Source organism: Chiloscyllium plagiosum, chromosome 4 (assembly GCF_004010195.1).
Source record: "Chiloscyllium plagiosum isolate BGI_BamShark_2017 chromosome 4, ASM401019v2, whole genome shotgun sequence".
Lineage (NCBI taxonomy): Eukaryota > Metazoa > Chordata > Chondrichthyes > Orectolobiformes > Hemiscylliidae > Chiloscyllium > Chiloscyllium plagiosum.
The window spans coordinates 98,947,087-98,968,331 of NC_057713.1; the positions used below are offsets into that span (position 1 = coordinate 98,947,087).

The following is a 21,245-nucleotide window of genomic DNA, read 5'->3' on the forward strand; positions in this document are numbered from 1 at the left end:
TTTCCCAATGGAGGATTCCCCACCAGGTGGTTGACAGGGCTCTTAACCATGTCCAACGCATTTATCACATTTATGCCCTCACTCCTTCTCTTCCATTATTCTATGCCGATATGGTACCCTGGTCTTCATTTTCCAGTTGTCTGCTACATCAGCATGCGACTGTGTTTCCTGGCCAACATTTCTTTCTCAGGCCTTCACCAGTACTTCAGTGAAACTCAAAGCAAGCTGGAAGAGTAAGTTTGATTATTTTAGAGCATGCACACCACTATCCATGTTTTTTACCCACATCGACATCCCAAGTCTTATCATGACATGCGTTGGAAAGGATATTGAATGAAGAGATGAGTGGAAAAGATCAAGAGAGAAAGAATCATAGAATCATACATGAAGAGGCCTTTTGGTCCATCAAACTTGTACTGCCAAAAATATACTACCACCTACAATAGTCCCACCTTCCTGCACTAGGCCCGCAGCTTTACATGTTATGGCGCTTCAAGTTGAAACTCTTGTATTGACATGAATGTGGAGAGAATGGAATTGGAGAAACAAAGTCCAGTCTAGGAGGTAAGAAAGTAGGATCAAGAGTAGGCCATTCTTGAGCATGGTCTATTAATCTAGATCATGGCTGATCATCTATCTCAATGTTATATTCAAACGTTATTTACATATTCCTTGATGTCATGAGTGAATAAAATGTTTTTAATCTCTTTCTTGAACTTAATTGATGGCTAAAACCATGGTCCTCTGGGGTAGAGGATTCCAAAAATTGGCTACCCTTTGAGTGAAGAAGCTCTTCCTTATCTCAATGCTAAATGGTTTGCTTTTTACTTTAAGATGTGTCCTCTGGTTCTAGACCCCTTAGCCAGGGGAAATGTCCACATTGTAACCATACTGCCTATCCCTTTAAGAGTTTTGTAAGTTTCTGTGAGATTGTCTTGGATTCTTCTAAATTCCAGAGAATACAAGCCATTCTCCTCAAAGGACAGTCTCACTAATAGTGGACTAGGAATCCACCAGAATTCCTCTATGGAAAATAGATCCCTCCTTTGGCAAATGGGCAGATCTACACAAAAATGCAGTCACAGTCTCACCATTGTGGTATATAATTGGAGCAAGATTTCAATTGACTCAAATTAAAAAAGGCTACCATACCATTTGACTTCCAAATTGCTTGCAGTACAGTGAAACATGACCAAGGAAACTTAGGTCCCTTTGAAAATTGATGTTTTCCAATCTCTCACCACTTAAGAAATATTTTTCACCTCCATTCCTCCTACCAAAATGGATAACCTCACATATATACACATTGTATTCCATCAGCCATGCTCTTGGCCATATTCTCAGCCGGACTAAATTCCCTTAAATCCTCTTTAAATTCATCACGCAACTTGTATTCCCACCAAGTTTTATGTTTTCTGCAAACTTGAAAATATTGCAATTAATTTTACATGCAAATCAATGATATAATTTGTGAACTGCCCAGGCACTGATCCTTTCATTTTTTTTAATCATCCATGGGATGTGGTCACTGGCTAGGCCAGCATTATTGTTCATCCCTAAACATCAACCACATTGTTCAGGGTGTGGAGTCAGATAGGTGATAATGGGGGTTATGAGTCATAGAATCATAAGGTCCTATTGTATGCCAGAACAGGTCAGGACATCAGTTTCCTTCCCTAAAGGACATTAGTGAGCCAGATGGGCTTTCCTGACAATTGGCAATGGTTTCATGGTTGTCATTAGAATCTTAATTCTACTAAAATACAAATTCAAACACAGGTCCCTGAATATTACTGGGTGTCTGGATTAATAATCTAGTTATAATCCACTGGGCCATTGCCTCTGCTGGTCACAGCCAGCCAATCTGAGAATGATCCATTTGTTCCTACTTTCTGCTCTCTGCCTTTTAACAAATCTTTAATCCACACTAGTCTAGTACCCCCAATTCCACGCTCTTCAATTTTTTTTAACCAACTTCCTGTGTGGGACTTTGTCAAAAGCAAGCTGAAAATTCAAATACAGTACATCACATCCACTGGTTTCCCCCTTTTTGACTCTGCTGGTTGCATCCTGAAAAGGTTTGTTAAATATGATCTCTCCTCCACAACTTCATGTTGTTCCTAGGCAATCAGACAGTTTTTTTTTAACTATCCAGTAATAATATCCTTTATGATAGATTCTAACATTTTCCCTTCTTTTGCTATCATGCTAACAGGTCTGGAGTTCCCTGTTTTCTCTCTCCCTCCTTTTGTAAACATTGTGGTTACATTAAAAATCTTTCAATCTGCACGCAAAAAAAGGTAGGGTACAACAGAAAGCTAGACAGAAGTTAAAAACAGAGTTTTTATAAATATTTTGAAAAGGTAAGAGCATTAGTCCTATAGAAACCAAGCCATGAGAATTAATAATGAAAAATAAGGAGATGGTAGAAGAATTGAACTGGTATTTTGTATTGGTCTTCAATATAGGGGATACAAGTACCATCCTAGAAACAGCGACAAATGAAATACAAGATAGAGAAAAACTCAGAAAAAGTACATTCACCAGAAAAGTACTACTGAGTATGGGTGAAGGCTGGCAGGTGTCCAGGTCCTAATGGACTTCAACATTGTGTCTTAAACCAAGTAGCTAGTGAACTTAATGATGCATTAGTCCTAATTTTCCAGTACACCCCAGATTTGGGTAAGGTCTCATCTGGTTGGAAGACAGCAAATTTAACTCTCTTTTCCAAAGGGAAACAAAAAGAAAGAAACTACAGGCCATGTAGCCAAGTCACAGGTAAAAAAAATATTATTACATTATTTAGATAAGTTGAAGGTAATCAGGCTGAATCAATATAGTTTTATGGACATACTAAACATGTTTAACCAATCTATTGAATTTCTTTGAGTATGAACATATGTGGTGGTAAAGGAGAACACGTGGATGTACTATTCACCAAGGGCCTTTCTTGTGTTATAAGCCTCTATGATTCTATGACTATTCGTAGATTCCTAGTAAGCATTTAACAAAGTGCCACATCAAACATTATTGTGGAAAATAAAAGCTCATGGTGTGAGGCGTAGCATATTGCCATTGATCGAAAATGACTTATAATATTAGAGACAGATGTGCCTTTTTCTAGCTGGCACAATGTTTCAAGTGGTGTACCATAGGTATTGGTGCTGGGATCTCAATTATTTACAATTTTATAAAATGACTTGGCCGAAGGGATAGAAAGGGGAGGGCTATCAAATTTGTTGATGACACAAAGCTGAGTATTAAAGTAAGTTTGGGTTGTTAAGAGGACATGAGGAGGCTGCAAAAAGAACAAGTTAAGTGGGCAAAGATCTGGCAAATGGAATGCAATGTGGGAAAATGTGGAATTGTCCATTTTGGCAGGTAACATTACAAAGAAGCATATTATCTATATGATGAGAGGTTGCAAAGCTCTGAGCTGCAGGTGTCCTGGTGTATAAATCACAAAAGGCTAGTATGCAGATACAGTAAGTAATTAGGAAAACAAGTAGAATGCTGTAATTCATTGCAAGAGGAATTGAATACAAAAGTAAGCATATTACATTTCAGTTATACATGACACTGGTAACATCATAACAAGCAAGGGTGGGTGGAAAGGTGGTGTGGTGAAAGAAAATCAGGCGTAAGAAGAAATTGGATTTGGGGTTACAATCAAATCAACTTATTAAATCATCTTATTAAATGGCAGAGCAGGCTTGAGGGACTGAAATGACTACTCATGCTTTTTGTTCAAAAGCTTGTAAAATTGTAGAATGAAGGTCATCAGGTTTCAGGGTTTTGTTAACTTCAAGTCCCATTAATTTCTCCAACATTATTATTTATAAATATTAATTTATTTTAATTCCACACTGCTATTAAATCTTTTATTCATAATTATTTCAAAGATACTTCTTGTGTCTTCCTCTTTGAAGACTGACACAAATATTTATTTAGCTTCCCAGCTCTCTGCCATATCTGTACATCATATTATAAATCCTACTATCTTTGCCTATAATGCACATTCGTCTGTCAGCCTTTTTTACTTTTACATACCTGTAGAAGCTTTTGTAATTCAATTTTTATCTTTCCTGCTATTTTACATTCATATTCTATTCTCTCTTTTGCTATCAGTTTTCAAGACCTCATTTGCTACATTCTAAAATTCACTGAATCCACAATCTTACACTGTTAATGGCAATTAAATCACCCTTTTACTTCTACTGGTACTGTCAATTTACATATCATGTTGCAAATATTGCATACATACTAATAGAATGCTTTTAATTTTACCTTTTTAACAAGATTCTGTAACTTGATCCTAATTGATTCCAGGATTTGTTTCTGCTGTTCTTCACTTTCATTTGTAGATATTCTACTTCCCATAAGCATCTTTATTTTTATTTTATCTAATTCCCTCTTAAGTTCCCATGCCCCTGACAAGCAATTTTGACCCCATTCCAACAACACTAACAAATCTCACCCCAAGACTATTAGTTTCAAACTGCTGAAGTGTAACCCATCTTCCCTGTACACGTCCCATCTGTCCCAGAACTAGCTCCAATGCCCTAGCAGTGTAAAACCCTCTCTCTTGCACTATTTGTTTCAAGCCACATGTTCATATGCTCGATCATCCTATTTCTGCACTCATCATACATGGTACTGGGAGAAAACCTGAGATTATTTTATTAACTAGAGGTTCAGCCTTTCATTCTCTTACCTAGGTCTCTAAATTCTACACTCAGGATATCACCTCTCTTTTGATCCATGCCATTGGTGCCATTGTGAACCATAAACTTTGGCTCTTCAGCTCAATGTCCTGCAGCTGCTCTGTGACATCCTTGATTCTTGCATCAGGGAGACACCATCCTATTTTGGAGTAATGTCTATGGCCACAAAGATGCCATCTGTTTCCCCCATGAATTGAATTGCCTACCGCTATTGCCCTTCCATTCTTCTTCCTCCCAACCTGGGCAGTTGAGCTATTTGCGGTGTCCTAAGCTTGGGTCTTGCTCCATTCCTCACATAGGTCATTGACCTTACCTCTGTCCAAAATGGAAAGCTGGTTACTGAATGAGATAGACACTAGCAAAACAAAGACAGAGACTGACAATAGTAAACTGGACAAAACAGTTACTGGGTAAAAATACAGATGAACTGTAGGATGTATTCAAAAATGTATTTAGCTTAAATAGGATCAGTACGTGCCCATGTGATGAAAGAGTTCACCTTACTAAATAAAACAGTCCTGGGCAACAAAAGATTTGAGAGATGTCACAAAAGTAAGGAAAGAGTGTACAAAAATGTAAAGAATAGTGTAGATCCTGGAGACCTGTAAAAATATGAAGTGCAGCTAAGAATGACAAATATAAGAGCAAGTGCTCTGAGAACATGAAAAGAAACATGCAAGCCATATCAATATTAACAGAAAATGTTTTGACAACTACATTAGAAAAGATAGTTAACAGTAATGTGGGCCCTCTAGTGGGTAATGTTGTAAATGAAAATATGGAAAAATTAGAATTGTTGAGTAACTAATTACTTTTTGCCAGTCTTGACAGTAGAATGAGTGGATAAAAACTTGACATTCCAGTGAAACGAATATCAAATCAAGGATTGGAACTCATCATACCTGAGCAAGAAAATTGTATTTTAAAAACAGTGCTGGATTTCCAAATCCCAAGATCTGATTGATGAATTCCACCACAGAGGTTTCAAGGAAACAAGAAAAGAATTTTACTTTTCTTTAGCTATAGTCTTCCAAAGCTCTCACAATTCAGCAATTGTCTGTTACATTCAAAACTCACAGAGATAAATTGATTATATAAGAAATATGAGTGGGAAACCCAGGGATATATCAGATGTTTGTTTAATGTCTTTTGTGGAGAAGTTATTGAAATCTAAAATTAAGGTCAGCCTAAGCACCGAGAGAAATTGACATTAATTAGAAAGAGTAACAAAGATTTGTAAAGCCCAGGTCATGATGAATTAAACTAATTGAATCTTTTGATGAAATAACTAAAGTAAATGGGGTTCAGTTAACTCTGTTGGCTGGATGTCCAATGCGTAGCTCAGAATAATGCCAGACTAGTTCTTGTTCTAGGTGAGACAGACTTGGGACCTACCCCCCTTCTCTGTCCTTGAGAGTGCAGAGCAATGAAAATAACCACAAACAAAAATTTCAAAAAGTGTCAAAAAAGGAGTCAGGTCAAGGGAAGAGTTCCTTAACACTTCAGCAAAAGAATAAAATGCTGCCATCAAAAGCTGCTGGGATGAACCCACTCTATCCCAATTGTCCATTCATTCTCTGGCATCAGTGAATACCCCACCAAACGTCACTGATTGTATAATTTTCCTTTCTATTTAGATAATGTATCATAATATTCTTAATAAACTGACTAAAGTATATTAAAATTATTTACAAATACTCAACTGCCTATTTTGGCTGTGTGATTGCTGACTCAAAATTTTACAGAAGCTAACACCTGTCATTTACATGATCTTCCAGAAGGTATTTAATAATGTTACATGTAAGATCCTGTAAACTAAAACTACAGATCAAGGAATTAAAGACAAGTTATTGACTTGATTGACCAAGTGTTCCAGCATTCTAATTCGTACCAACTCCTGTTCACCCATCACCTCTTTCTGACTTATAAGAGCTCTCAATCAAACAACATTGATTTTTAAATCTCTCCATTCCTGCACTCTGTCTGTGCACTGCTCCAGCTTCACAACCCTTTGAGATATCTGCAGTTTGATAACACTGTTCATTTATGTACTCCCAACTTTAATCACTGCACCATTGGTGGCCATATCCTGAGCTGCCTTGATCCTAAACTTTGGATTTCCCTCCCTAAATATCTCTGCATTTCTTTCTTCCATAGAATAGAACAGAATCCCTACAATGTGGAAACAGGCCATTCAGCCCAACAAGTCCACACTGACTCTCCAAAGAGTATCCCACCCAGATCCATTCCCCTACTACTCTACATTTCCCCTGACTAATGCACCTAGCCTACACATCCCTGAAAACTATGGACAATTTAGCATGACCAATTCACCTAACCTGCACATCTTTGGACCGTGGGAGGAAACACACGCAGACATAAGGAGAATGTGCAAACTCCACACAGGAGTGGAGTTTAACCTTTCCTTTAAGATTCTCCTAATAAAGTAATCTCGGATTGGAGTGACTCCATCTTTGTGATGTCTCATTACTGTAACTGTGGAAGTAGAGTTCATCCCTGGTGTTTTAGGATTAGAATGTCTCACTAGGATATCCATAGATTTCAGTTGGTACCTTAATAAACCCATACGATTGTGTTAATTTCCTGCTATGTCCTTGCAGAGGCAGATATTTTGCTTATGCTAGGTACTTAGTATACTGTAGTGCTGTCCCAGGTTGTTGAGTGCTTGCATGGACAAGAATGTTTGTCTCTTCATTGATCTGATATATTCAACAACATGTTTTTGCAGGTTTCGATAAAAAAATGCCTTAAGAAACACTGTCATTTGTCTAAACGAAGAATTATGCTTCATCTGCTTTATAACTCCTCCTTCAGAATTGGTAAAATAAATAGAAGAGTGAACTGGTAGAAAATAAGAGAAACCCGAGATGGCAGCATCTGGAACGAATGTGAAAATGTGCTTACGGTCATTGGTAAGTGCATATCAATTGTGTTAACTTTTGAGAGTTAACTGAAGAGATAAAAGAAGGAAGAGGGGTAAAGCTTCCATAGGTATATAGGAAATGTTTGTAAGGAAATAAATAACCAAAGTAAATCTCGTTCCACTAAGGGTGAACCACAAAAACTATAATGGAGAGTAAGGAAATTGTAGATATGTAAGAAGGATTATAATTTACATCTATGTTGCCAATATAAGTAACAAAAACAATCTGCAAATAGTGGAGAGCCAGGAGTGAAGAGAATAAGAAAATTAAAGTAATTGTGTTAATACAAAAATAATACTGGAGAGACTATTATTCTTTCTTAGTTGTCTACCCAAAGGCAGATCAATTTCATAGCATGGTGATCTCCACACTGGGGAAGGCAAGAAGACAGGTCCTGAATCTACCCCAGTCAGAATGGGGATTGAACTCCATGCTATTGGCACCAATTTCATCCACACTGGCTATTGAGCCAAATAAGCCAGGTTGATCTCCTATAAAGAGCATTGTAAAATCAGATGGATTTTTGCAACAGTCGGCAATGATTACATGGTCAGCATTAGACCAGCTTCTTATTTTTTGCTCCTTTACATACTGAGTTCAAATTTCACTGTCTGCCATGGTGGGATTTGAACTCATGTTCCCTGAACATTATCCTGGATTTACTGGATTAATAGTCCAGTAACATTTTTATCAGTGTGCCATTGGGCAGAGCCAACATGGGATTTATGAAAGGGAAATCATGTTTGACAAACCTATTAAGCGTTTTTGAGGATGCAACTAGCAGGGTAGATATGAATGGGTGATGCAGTGTACTCGGACTTCCTAAAATAATTTGATAAAGGGCCACACAAGATATCACGCAAAGTTAGGGCTGATAGGTTTACGGGGTAATATATTAGCATGGATCAAAAATTAGATAATAGACAGGAAATAGTAATTAGGAAGAAAAACTTCATTTTCATGTTGCTGGACAATAGTGGGGAAACCAGAAGGATTGATACTTGAGCCTCAGCTATTTACTCCATGAAAGTAGAGTCACAGATAGATAGGATAGTGAAGAAGGTGTTTGGTATGCTTTCCTTTGTTGCACAAAGCATTGAGGAGAGATGTTGGGAGGTCATGTTGCAGCTGTTCAGGACATTGGTTAGGCCACTTTTAGAAGATTGTGTGCAATTCTGGTCTCCATCCGATCAGAAAGATGTTGTGAAACTTGAAAGGATTCAGAAAAGATTTACAAGGATGTTGCCAGGGTTGGAGGATTTAAGCTACAGGGAGAGCCTGAATAGGCTGGGGCTGTTTTCCCTGGAGCGTCGGAGGCTGAGGTTACAGAAGGCATGGATAGGATAAATAGACAAGGTCTTTTCCCTGGGGTGGGAGAGTCCAGAACTAGAGGGCATAGGTTTAGGGTGAGAGGGGAAAAATTTAAAAGGGAGCTAAGGGGCAACTTTTTCACGCAGAGGGTAATGCGTGTATGGAATGAGCTTCCACAGGAAGTGGTGGAGACTGGTACAATTACAACATTTAAAAGGCTTCTGGATGGGTATATGAATAGGGACGGTTTACCGGAATATGGGCCAAATGCTGGCAAATGGGACTAGATTAGGTTAGGATATCTGATCAACCTGGATGAGTTAGACCGAAGGGTCTGTTTCTGTGCTGTACATCTTTATGACTATGATTCTACGAGTTAGATGAGGCAACTGAGTATAATGTATGCAAGGTTTCTGAAAATAAATTTTGAAATGGTCACAAATTAATATAGTCAGATTAAATAAGTGGGCAAGAATATGACTGAGTACTCCTGAGTATACAACCACCTGATGAAGGAGCAGCACTCTGAAAGCTAATGCTTCCAAATAAACCTGTTAGACCATAACCTGGTGTTGTGTGATTTTTAGCTTTTATTACAAAGGAATTGGAGTGTGTATAAAGCTGTCTGACTGCAATCATGATGTGCAGTTATCTGACGGAGGAGTAACGCTTCGAAAGCTTGCACTTCCAAATAAACCTGTTGGACTATAACCTGCCGTTGTTTGATTTTTAACTCTGACTGCAATTAAATAGAGCCTGAGTGAAACCTGACCTCACAAGTCTAAATCCTAAATCCTACTTGTCATACAATGTACAATGAAGGTTCACTCCACTGATTCCTGGGATGAGGGGGCTGTCCTAACAAAAAATTGAGGAAAACTTGAGTCGACTAAGCCACTGTCTCCTAAAGTTTAGAAGAATGTGAGGTCATCTCACTTAAACATGTCCACTTTGTAAAGTCCTTTACAAGGTAGATACTGGGAGGATAAAAGGTCACTGGACTTGATTAATTCTGATGCTGCCAGATGTGCTGAGTTTTTCTAGCTCTTTGTGATTTCAGATGCTGGAAGAATATGCTTCCAATTGGGGTATCCAGAAATAAATACCACAACTTCTCGATAAGGGGCTGGTCATTTAGGATGGCGAAAAGTAGAAATTTGTTCACTTTAGTATTGTAAATCTTTGGAATTCTATTAAGAGCTATTTCATTGATTATTTATAAGATGGTTCCTGACAGATTCTGGATATTGAGGGAACTAAATAATTTAGAAATAGTGCAGGAAGATGGACTTGTGGTGGAAGATCTTATTTAATGGAGTAGGCTGGAAGAATTGATTGGCTAATATTTTCCCTATTGTGTTCTTATGTAAGAAAGGAAGGAAATAAACATATTGTTATAGTGCCTTTCATGTCTGTGTAGTTGACAGCGAAAAAGGTTGCCTCAGAGTACAATGGGATCTTGATCAGATGGACCAATGCTGAGGAGTGGCAGATGGAGTTTAATTTATGGGTAAATGAGAGGTGCTGCATTTTGGAAAAGCAAATCAGAGCAGGAGTTTTTTTTAGATTCTCTACAGTGTGGAAACAGGCCCTTTGGCCCAACCAGTCCACACCAACCCTTTGAAGAGTAACACACCCAGACCCATTTCCCTCTGACTAATGCATCTAACACTATGGGCAATTTAACATGGCCAATTCACCTGACCCGCACATCTTTGGACTGTGGAAGGAAACTGGAGCACCCAGAGGAAACCCACGCAGACACGGGAAGAATGTGCAAACTCCACACAGAGGCTGGAATGGCCGTGCTAACCACTGAGCCACGATGCCGCCCCAACTTATACACTTAATGGTAAGGTCCTAGATGGTGTTGCTGAACAAAGACAGCTTAGAATGCAGGTTCATAGTTCCTTGAAAGTAGAGTCGCAGTTAGATAGGATAGTGAAGAAGGTGTTTGGTATGCTTTCCTTTATTGGTCAGAGTATTGAGTATAGGAGTTGGGAGGTCATGTTGCGGCTGAATAGGACATTGGTTAGGCCACTTTTGGAATGTTGTATGCAATTCTGGTCTCCTTCCTATTGGAAAGATGTTGTAAAACTTGAAAGGGACCAGAAAAGATTTACAAGGATGTTGCCAGGGCTGGAGGATTTAAGCTGTAGGGAGAGGCTGAACAGGCTGTGTTTTCCCTGGAATGTCAGAGACTGAGGTGTGACCTTATAGAGGTTTATAACATCATGAAGGGCATGGATAGGATAAATAGACAACATCTTTTCCCTGGAGTGGGGGAGTCCAGAACTAGAGGGCATAGGTTTAGGATGAGAGGGGTAAGATTTAAAAGGAACCTAAGGGGCAAATCTTTCACACAGAGGGTGGTGCATGTATGGAATAAACTGCCAGCAGAAGTGATGGAGGCTGGTGCAATTGCAGCATTTAAAAGGCATCTGGATGGGTATATGAATAGGAACAGTTTAGCGGGATATGGGCCAAGTGCTGGCAAATTGGACTAGATTACGTTGGGATATCTGGTCCGCATGGATGAGTTGGACCGAAGGGTCTGTTTCCATGCTGTACATCTCTAGGACACCCCAAAGAACTTCATAAATAATTACATATTTTTTTGAAATACATTCATTGTTGTGTAAATTGTTTTTAACTTTATTATGCATTGAGTTGATTGTCTTTTCTAGATGGTGTTAATTGCTTTCATTGCAATAATTGATGCAAATGAACATATGGGATTACCTACCAATTGCAGAGATGAAATCCCACTTCATTTGCTAAAGAAAAGGATCAGCATCACACATCCTTCAAGTATTTTGACAGTGTTGGAAAGACATGATCAAAAGAAAAATCACAGCTGCCCAGCATGGTCTCCTGAACTGCTGGCAAGTTCACACATTGAGGATAGGTCATTCTCACCTTGGAGCTACAGGTAAAATGAAATCTGAATTGTAGTTTTTTTTCTAGTAGTATTACTTTATTCCAAAAAAAGCTGCTGATAGATCCATAGCTCTAAGATCCTAACTTAAGTAGGCAATGTGTGCAGCAACATGTTAGACTAGATTGAAGATTATAAGTTAAAAGCCACACACAATCTGTTGCATTGAATTGAATTCTATAAAAATATGGTGATCTTGGGTAGTGAGGCATTATGGGTGGAGCTGAGAAATAAGAAGGTTGCAGTTACATTGTTGGGGCTGTATTACAGACCTCCCAACAGTGAGTGTGAGGTAGAAGAACAAATAGGTAAACAGATTATGAATAGATGTAGAGGCAATAGGGTAGTGGTGATGGGAGATTTTAATATTCCCAACATTGACTGGGATACACTTAGCGTCAGAGGTCTGATGGAGTAGAATTTGTACGAAGCATCCAGGAGAGTTTTCTAGAACAGTATGTCAATAGTCCGACAAGGGAAGGGGCCATATAGGACCTGGTACTGGGGAACGAGCCAGGACAAGTGGTAGAAGTTGCAGTGGGAGATTTCTTTGGGAACAGTGACCACAATTCTGTAAGTTTTAGAATACTCGTAGATAAAGAAGAGAGCGGTCCTAACGGAAGAGTACTAAACTGAGCCAAAGCCAATTATATCTAAATTAGGCAGGAGCTGGGAAATGTGGATTGGACACAGCTATTTGAAGGGAAGTCCACATTTGAGATGTGAAAGGCTTTCAAAGATAGGTTAATGGTAGTGCAGGATAGGCATGTCCCGTTGAAGGGCAAAGTTCGTGAACTGTGGATGACAGGAGAAATTGTACGACTAGCCAACAGGAAAAGGGAAGCGTACATAAGGTCTAGGCAGCTAAGAACAGAACAGGCTCTGGAGGAATATCGGAAGAGTAGGACAAGTCTTAAACAAGGAATCAAGCGGGCTAAAAGGGGTCATTGAATAGCTTTAGCACAGAATTAAGGAGAATCCCAAAGCATTTTATTATTATATAAGAAGCAAGCGGGTAATTAGAGAAAGGATCTGTTAACTAAAAGATAATGAAGGAAGGCTGTGTGCCGTACCTGAGAGAATGAGTGACATTCTGAATGATTATTTTGCATCAGTGTTCACTGAGGAGAGGAACATGATGAATCTTGAGATTACAGATAGAAGTTTGATTAGTCTGGATCATGTTGGCATAAGTAGGGAAGATGTGTTGGGTATGCTAGAGGTTATTAAAATGGACAAATCCCCAGGATCGGATGGAATCTATCCCAGATTTCTGAGGGAGGCAAGAGTGGATATAGCTGGGGCCCTGACAGATATCTTTGTGGCATCCTTAAATACAGGTGAGGTGATGGAGGACTGGAAGGTTACTCATGTTTTCCCCCCGTCCAAGAAGGGTAGTAGGGATATTCTGGGTAACCACAGACCAGTGAGCCTGACGTTGGTGATGGGGAAGTTGTTGGAGAGGATACTAAGGGATAGGATCTATTTATATTTAGAAAAGAATGAGCTTATCAGTGACAGGCAACATGGTTTTGTGCGGGGGAGATTGTGCCTTACCAACTTCGTAGAGTTCTTCGAGGATGTGACCAAGTTGTTAGATGAAGGAAGGGCTGTTTATGTCATATACATGGACTTTAGTAAGGTATTTGATAAGGTTCCCCATTGTAGACTAATGGAGAAAGTGAAGTCACATGGTGCGCAGGGTGTTCTAGCTAGGTGGATAAAGAACTGGTTGAGCAACAGGAAACAGAGAGTAATAGTTGAAGGGAGTTTCACGAAATGGAGAAAGGTGACCAATGGTGTTCCACAGGGGTCAGTATTGGGGCCACTGTTGTTTGTAATATACATAAATGATCTGGAAGAGGGCACTGTTGGTATGATCAGCAAGTTTGCAGATGACACAAAGATTGGTGGAGTAGCAGAAAGCATAAGGGACTGTCAGAGAATACAAGAGAATATAGATAGACTGGAGAGTTGGGCAGGAAAGTGGCAGATAGCTTTCAATCCAGACAAATGTGAAGTGATGCATATCGGCAAGTCTAATTCTAGAGCGAATTATACAATGAATGGAAGAGCCTTGGGAAAAGTTGATGGGCAGAGAGATCTGGGAGTGCAGGTCCATTGTATCCTGAAGGTTGCTGCACTGGTGGATAGAGTGGTCAAGAAGGCATATCGTATGCTTGCCTTCATTTGACAGGGTATTGAGTATAAGAGCTGGCAGGTCATGTTAAAATTGTACAAGGCGTTAGTTCGGCCGCATTTAGAATACTGTGTACAATTCTGGTCGCCACATTACCAAAAGGATGTGGACGCTTTGGAGAAGGTGCAGAGAAGGTTTACAAGGATGTTGCCTGGTATGGAAGGTACAAGCCATGAAGAGAGGTCGAGTAGGTTAGGTTTATTTTCACTAGAAAAAAGGAGATTGAAGGGGGACCTGACTGAGGTCTACAAAATCATGAAGGGTATAGACAGGGTGGATAGAGACAAGCTTTTTCCCAGGGTGAAGGATTCAATAATGAGAGGTCATGCTTTCAAGGCGAGAGGTGGAAAATGTAAGGGGGATACACGCGGCAAGTACTTCACACAAAGGGTGGTGGGCATTTGGAACGCGTTGCCAGCAGAGGTGGTAGAGGCAAGCACGGTAGATTCATTTAAGATGCAGCTGGACAGATGCATGAGTAGGTGGGGGGCAGAGGGATACAGATGCTTAGAATTGACCGACAGGTTTAGACAGTATATTTGGATCGGCTCAGGCTTGGAGGGCCAAAGGGCCTGTTCCTGGGCTGTAAATTTTCTTTTTTCTTTAATTTGTACACTTGGTTCCTGACCTCATTACAACCATGGTCCAAACATGGACATAAGAGCTGAACTGTCGAGTTGAGTTAAAAATCATACAGCACGAGGTTATAGTCCAACGGGTTTATTTGGAAGTACTAGCTTTCATAGTGCTGCTTCTTCATCAGGTAACGAGTGGTGCAGGATCATAAGACACAGAATTTATAGCAAAAGATCACAAAGTTGAGGTGAGAGTTAGAGATTGAAGCAGTCCATGTTCGTATACAGCAAGCCTCGGAACAATATCCAGGCTTAAGTAAATAATTAGTCAGTAACATGAATTCCACAAAGTGCCTGGCAATGGCCATCTCCAATGAAAATGAATCTAACAGTACACTTTGTGGCATTATTATCACTGTCAACATCATATGAGGTCACCCATTGACCAGAAACTGAACTCGACTAACCATACCGTGGTGGCAAGACTTGGTCAGAGCCCAAGAATTATGCAGTGAATAGCTCACCTCCTATCTCCCAAATCCTTGTCCTCCATCTACAAGGGAAATGTCAGGACCGTGACTGAATACTCTCTACTGGCTTGGATGAGTGCAGTTCCTAAAGTATTTAGGAGGTATGATCCATTCAGGGCAAAGCAGCCTGCCAGACTGGCACCCCATCTCTTGCCTTCAATATCACGCTATTCAACACTCTGTACAGTGACAGAGTGCACCATCTACAAAATGCACTGTGGGAAATCACCAAGGGTTCTCTGACAGCACCTTTCAATCCATGACCTTTCTCACTTAGAAGAACAAGGGTAACAGAAGTGGAGATCACCATAACCATGCAAGTTCCCTTTCATGCTGCACCCAATTCTGGCTTGGAACTATATCACCATTCCTTTATTGTTAGTGAGTCTAAATCCTGCAACTTCCTTCTTCACAACATTGTCCTAAAACCTCAAGGAATGGAGTGATTAAAGAAGGCAGATCACTACTATCTTTCGCAGGGTAACTGGGCAATAAATGTTCACCCAGCCAGAGATGCTCAAAAACCATGAATGAATAAAATAAAATCAGATCTATTCACCACCACTTCTTGCTACCACCAGTCACAGTGCTGTAAGTCATCTAATCCTGAAATTTCCTCCAGTAAACCATTGGAAAGATCAAAGTCATTTATGACAGACCTCACTGTGAGCCTCCATTCACTTCCCATTCTATTCCTTCTTCCATTGAATCCCACATCCAACTATCTATACAAACACAAACCATCTATGTTTGTGTTTGTACTATCACCCATTACCCCTTCTATCTCTGCTATTTGCTTTCAACACATCTAACCCTGCCATTGGCACCCTCATTTGCAAATGTCTTTCTATTCTCCACTTTCAATAAACTTTAACTTCTTTACCGTTTTACAGCCTGCATTCTATTGGATGCCAAATCCTGTTCGTCTATCCATTCTGTCCTTGCTAACTATGTTAGCTCCTAATTCAAAACATTTCCATTTGAAACTTTCCACTTCATATTTAATTTCCTCATGGCCTCTTCTCTCCCTGATTGTGTAACTTTGGTCAACCCTACACTGCTCCTTAAAGTTCCTAGCCCTAACCTTGTGCAAGGGCCAACCACCTTCTGCCCTGTTCACTTTGTCCCACCAATGGCAACAGTGCCAATGTGCTGAAAGCTCCATATTTTGGATTTCTCTCCCTAAACATGCTTTTCTTTGCACACTACTCTTTTCATTAAACAATAGTTTACATTTATAAATTTGTACTAACATAGTAAAGCAGCCCTAACTTATTTGCAGGAATAATTATCAAACAAAATCTGAAACCGAGCCACTTGAGAAGACATTAGGAGAGGTGAGCATCGTAAAAGATGAAAAGGAAACAGAAACTGAGAGTTAGGAAAGAAGTTCCAAAGCTCATGCTCAAATATTTAGAGTCATAGGCATACAGCATGGAAACAGACTCTTTGGTCCAACCAGTCCATGCCAAACAGAGTACCAACTAAACTAGTTCCACCTGCATGCTCCTGGCCCATATCCCTCCAAACCGTTCCTATTCATACATCTATCCAAATGTCTTTTAAAATGTTGTGATTGTACTCACATCCACCACTCCCTCAGGGAGTTCATTCCACGCGCAAACCATCCTCTGTATAAAGTATTTGCCTTTTTTTTGTCTCTCTCCTCTCACCTTAAAATGTGCCCCCAAGTCTTTAAATCTCTCATCCTAGGGAAAAGGCAACTGCATCTATACCCCTCATTATTTTACAAACTTCTAGAAGGTCACCACTCAAACTCCTACACTCCAATGAAAAAAAGTCCCAGCCTTTCTTTATAACTCAAACCTTTCATACCCGGCAACATTCTGCTTAATCTCTCTGAACCCTCTCCAGCTTAATAGTATCCTTCCTATAACTGGGCAATCAGGATTGGACACTGTATTCCAGAAGAGGCATTACCAAAGCCCTATACAACCTCAACATAATTTCCCAACTTCTATACTCAAAGGCAAGTAAGGCGAATGCTTTTTTAACCACCCTGTCCACGTGATGCAAACTTCAAAGATATACGTACCTGAACCCCTAGGTCCCTCTGTTCCACAACACTACTCAAGGCCCTACCATTAATTGTATGAGCCCTACCCTTGATTGTTGTACCAAAACGCAATACCTCGCATTTATCCATTTGATCAAGATCCCTTTGTAATCTTAGAAAACCTTCTTCACTGTCTACTATGCCACAAATTTTGGTGTCATCTGCAAACCTACTAATGATTCTTTCTATATTTGAACAAGCTTTCTCTTTGCATCATTCTTTTTCAGTTGGCACATCCATAAAACACTTTTTGCTATATTAACATAACATATATTAGTAGTCACATAAGCGAAAATACATATCAGAATTCAGACAAAGATGTCAGTGTGGTCCAATGCAGCTGATTGACTTTCAGTGCATTCAAATTGACAGTCAGTGTGCTTTAATCCATAAAAAGAGGAGGCCATTGAATCTCTCAAGTTTTTTCTGCCAACCAATTAGATCATGACAGATCTGTATCTTAACTCTGCCTACCGTGCTTTAATATCTTCAATTTAAGTTTTGAAATTTTCAATTAACTTCTAGCCTCAGCAGCTTTTAGGAGGAAAGATAGTTTAAGTTTTTCCTCTCCCTTTGCATGAAGATGTGCTTCCTGATAAAACTCTTGAATAGTGTGACTGTTCTGATTCCTTGATCTGGACTCTCCACTAAAGGATTTAGTTTGTAATATTGGATCAATTTATAATTTTAAACACCTCATACACCACTTCTCCTAAACCTAAAGCAATACAAATTGCCATTAAAACTTGTTCATATAATTTAAACCTTTCAGCTCTACTTTCTGAATCCACATTGCACCTATTTCAGGGCTGATATGTGTTTCCTGAAGCGCAGTGTCCATTAACAAATGCTATTATTCTAAATGGGGCCTGATCAAAACTCTTTTAGCTTTCGATACTTTGCACCAGATGGAAGCAGTGTGATTTGCACAGGCATGTCTATACTATGGGATACAGCATGTGCATAGCTCATGAACTTAAATTAAAATATTTACAACTTTAACAAATTCTACATTCCACTGGTCTAGGATTAATGAGGACCCTAAACGTATCCCTGCAACGATTCCAGAAGCTGTTTGTCTGTGTCGTGGCTGCATCAGCTTTAGCAAGATGAAGCATACATTGGATTACATCTCAGTACCTGTGACAACGACCATGCAGGTCTATTATCACACATCTTGTGGAGGACATAAGTTTCAGTATGAAACTAAATGGATTGAAATTGCTGTTGCTTGTACGTGCATTGCCCCAAAGATGGGTTTAACTTATTCATAGTAGATGCATGTGCCTTGCTGTAATTGTATCTGTATTTTGCAGAATAATAGAACTGAACTAAGATACTTTGAACTGTATTTCTACTGTGTTGCAATTTTCTACTGTACTGAATTGAGTTGTCCTTGAGGGAGAGACATACAATGCACATCTAAAGAAACATTTGAGAAAGATCTGCACTTTTTGCTGATGCATTGTACTTACAACAGTTTTGCTTTAGTATGAAAGGAAAGTACTTCAAGTGATTTTCCCCCTTCCCCACCATCCTGTTACTACGGTTGCCTCTAAGTTTCAAAACACCTCCATTCCCTCAAGAAATCTCTGCTCCTCTGATTCTGTGATCCCAAATTTAAATACACCACTGTTAGCAACCATGTCTTCAGCTCATTGGTTCTTAATCACCTGAGTTCCCTCATCAAATCTCTCCACCTCTCGTTCTCCTTTATGACTGTCCTTAAATCCTATAGCTTTAACCAAGCTTTTTGTTGTTTATTCTAATATCATTTTCTGATAATCAGGTATAAAACCACTTTAAAAAAGTATTTGTGAGATGTGGACCTTCATTTCTGGACTGGCATTTATTGCCCATCCCTAGTTTCCATTGAGGTGTAGTGAGCTGCCTCCCTCAACTGCTGCAGTTCATGTGCTGTAGGTAGACCCATGGGGTGTAAGAGAGAGAGGAAGAGGGTCAACTATTAACATCCCATCAGGGCAGGCAGATCATGAATGACTACATATTCTGCCTGCCTTAGTGTCAAAGGTCAAGGTTCATCGTCTGCTGTGGCTGATGTGGAAGGCTTGAAATATGACAGTATGGTTGACTGCTTAGCCTCATGCATTTTTCTATCATACAGTTCTTTGTAGGTACTCAAAGCATCCTGCAAACCTGCCCTGAACCTAGTACCCTTTCAAACTTAAAGTCATACTTTTCCACAATCATTGCAGCAATATCAATCGTAGGGAAAATATCATGCAAGTGCTTCACACTCAGTTCCTGGATTACTTCACTTTCGGGCCGTTTGCTATTGCATTTGGTTTCGGATTCATATAGTTTCCCCTTTCAATTGCATCAGCTCTTCATCTGTCAATTCTTGATTATCGGATGCCAAAGCCTCTTCAACATCATCTTTGTCAACTTCCATAAACCCAGCCTCCTTAGCCAAGTCATTACTGCTGTATTTATTGTTGTTGGTTCGAAGCTTTTAAAATTGTTCACTGCATCGGGACACAGTTTCTCCAAACACCACTTCTCATCAAGACTGTTAGCCTATTGAGAGCATCTCCAGGGTTGGCGATTGCCAATTTCATATTGTACTGTTTCCAGATCTCTCACATGCTTCAGAGTTGCCCTGTCTGTCAATGGCACTTACAATAAAATGCATCACATTTTTGCGTATAGTAAGCCTTGATTGTGGCTATTAGGCCTTGGTCACATGGTTGCAACAATGACATCATATTTGATGGTAAGAACACAACACGAATGTTACCACCATTCTCAGCAATGCCAGGTGGATAAGGAGCACAGTTATCAACAATCACAAGATACCAATTATTGGTTATTTTCTCTACAGTATTTTTCAACAAAAGGACATGTACTCAGAAGAAAATCACTTGGGTATTACAAACACTTGGATGTGAACAAAACACAACCGGTAGTGTATTCTTAACAACACCTTTAAGTGCCCTTGGATTTTCTGAATGGAACTCTAGTAGAAGCCTAAGGACAGCATCACCAGTGGCGTAAATAACAGGCATTAGGGTAAACCCGTGCTTTGATACCTTGGCCTGCTTTTCTTCTATAAAAATAAATGTCTTGCTCAGCAATTTTTTCCAATAAATTCCAGAATAACCAACTTCTGTAATTACAGTATTTTTCAACAAAATGACTAAGTCAAGCAATATATTTTGCCACTTTGCAACTCGCAAAACCAATAGTAACTTTGGCAGCTTTCAAGATTCCTTCTCTCTGTGTGTAAACAGTACAATTAGTGGATGCAGGCAAGTTCAAGTACGCACAATGTCTTTATTTCGTTGACCAGCCTTACAAGCTCTCTGAGGCTTTTCTAAGACCTTAGAATACATCTTGCTAATGGATGCACAAAACAAATCGAGATAAAGCACAGATGCTCACATACACAGTTCAAAGCTATGACAGCTTGATGCTGAGACGCTGAGTGTCGTACCTGGGGAAAGCGCTTGGCAGCGTGACTCTCACTGTGCGCACTTTTTCGTAAAAGCAAAAATTCTCTTTCGGTTAGCAAAAACAGGTACTAAAGTCATAAAAATGAATTGACATAAAGTGAACGTTGTTAGTCTCTTACTGGTATGAGAAAGCAAGGTACAAAAGATCCATCATAAAAATGCAAGTGCATTCAGGCTGCTTAGGCTGCATTGAGTAAAACAAAGTATATTGTAAAATGAAAATGCGTTTGAACATACGGAAATTCTGACTTTTTAAAATGTAAAAATGTGTAGCTACTTGCTTTTAAATTAATTAAACAGACCCTACAAAAGTTTGAGCAGCTTTTCCAACCATTTCCCCAGGTGACACCTCAATTTCAAAAGACATCCTGATTCACTATCTGGTAGGCAAAAAATAAAATAAAGACACAACAAGGGAGAGCAGAAGGAAAGAGGCTGTTTCTGTCACTGAGTACTCTGGAAGATAAAGAAA

General features: G+C 39.5%; 1 protein-coding gene across 1 annotated transcript; it reads left to right on the forward strand.

Moving 5' to 3' along the window:
• The first annotated feature begins 7,504 nt into the window (after nucleotides 1-7,504).
• On the forward strand, nucleotides 7,505-19,324 carry LOC122549589 (interleukin-17C-like). Its single transcript, XM_043689421.1, has 3 exons — nucleotides 7,505-7,657; nucleotides 11,668-11,912; nucleotides 18,328-19,324. The coding sequence occupies exons 1-3, from the start codon at nucleotides 7,613-7,615 to the stop codon at nucleotides 18,572-18,574; spliced, it is 537 nt and encodes a 178-aa protein (XP_043545356.1). The 5' UTR covers nucleotides 7,505-7,612; the 3' UTR covers nucleotides 18,575-19,324.
• Nucleotides 19,325-21,245: the final 1,921 nt, after the last annotated feature.

What these genes read in the sequence shown, in the direction of transcription:
- LOC122549589 (XM_043689421.1), top strand. Translation starts at nt 7,613, where the DNA reads ATGGCAGCATCTGGAACGAATGTGAAAATGTGCTTACGGTCATTG. An exon ending in AAATGTGCTTACGGTCATTG is followed by an intron (nt 7,658 to 11,667) that starts GTAAGTGCATAT and finishes TGTCTTTTCTAG; the next exon opens with ATGGTGTTAATTGCTTTCAT. An exon ending in TTCTCACCTTGGAGCTACAG is followed by an intron (nt 11,913 to 18,327) that starts GTAAAATGAAAT and finishes CCACTGGTCTAG; the next exon opens with GATTAATGAGGACCCTAAAC.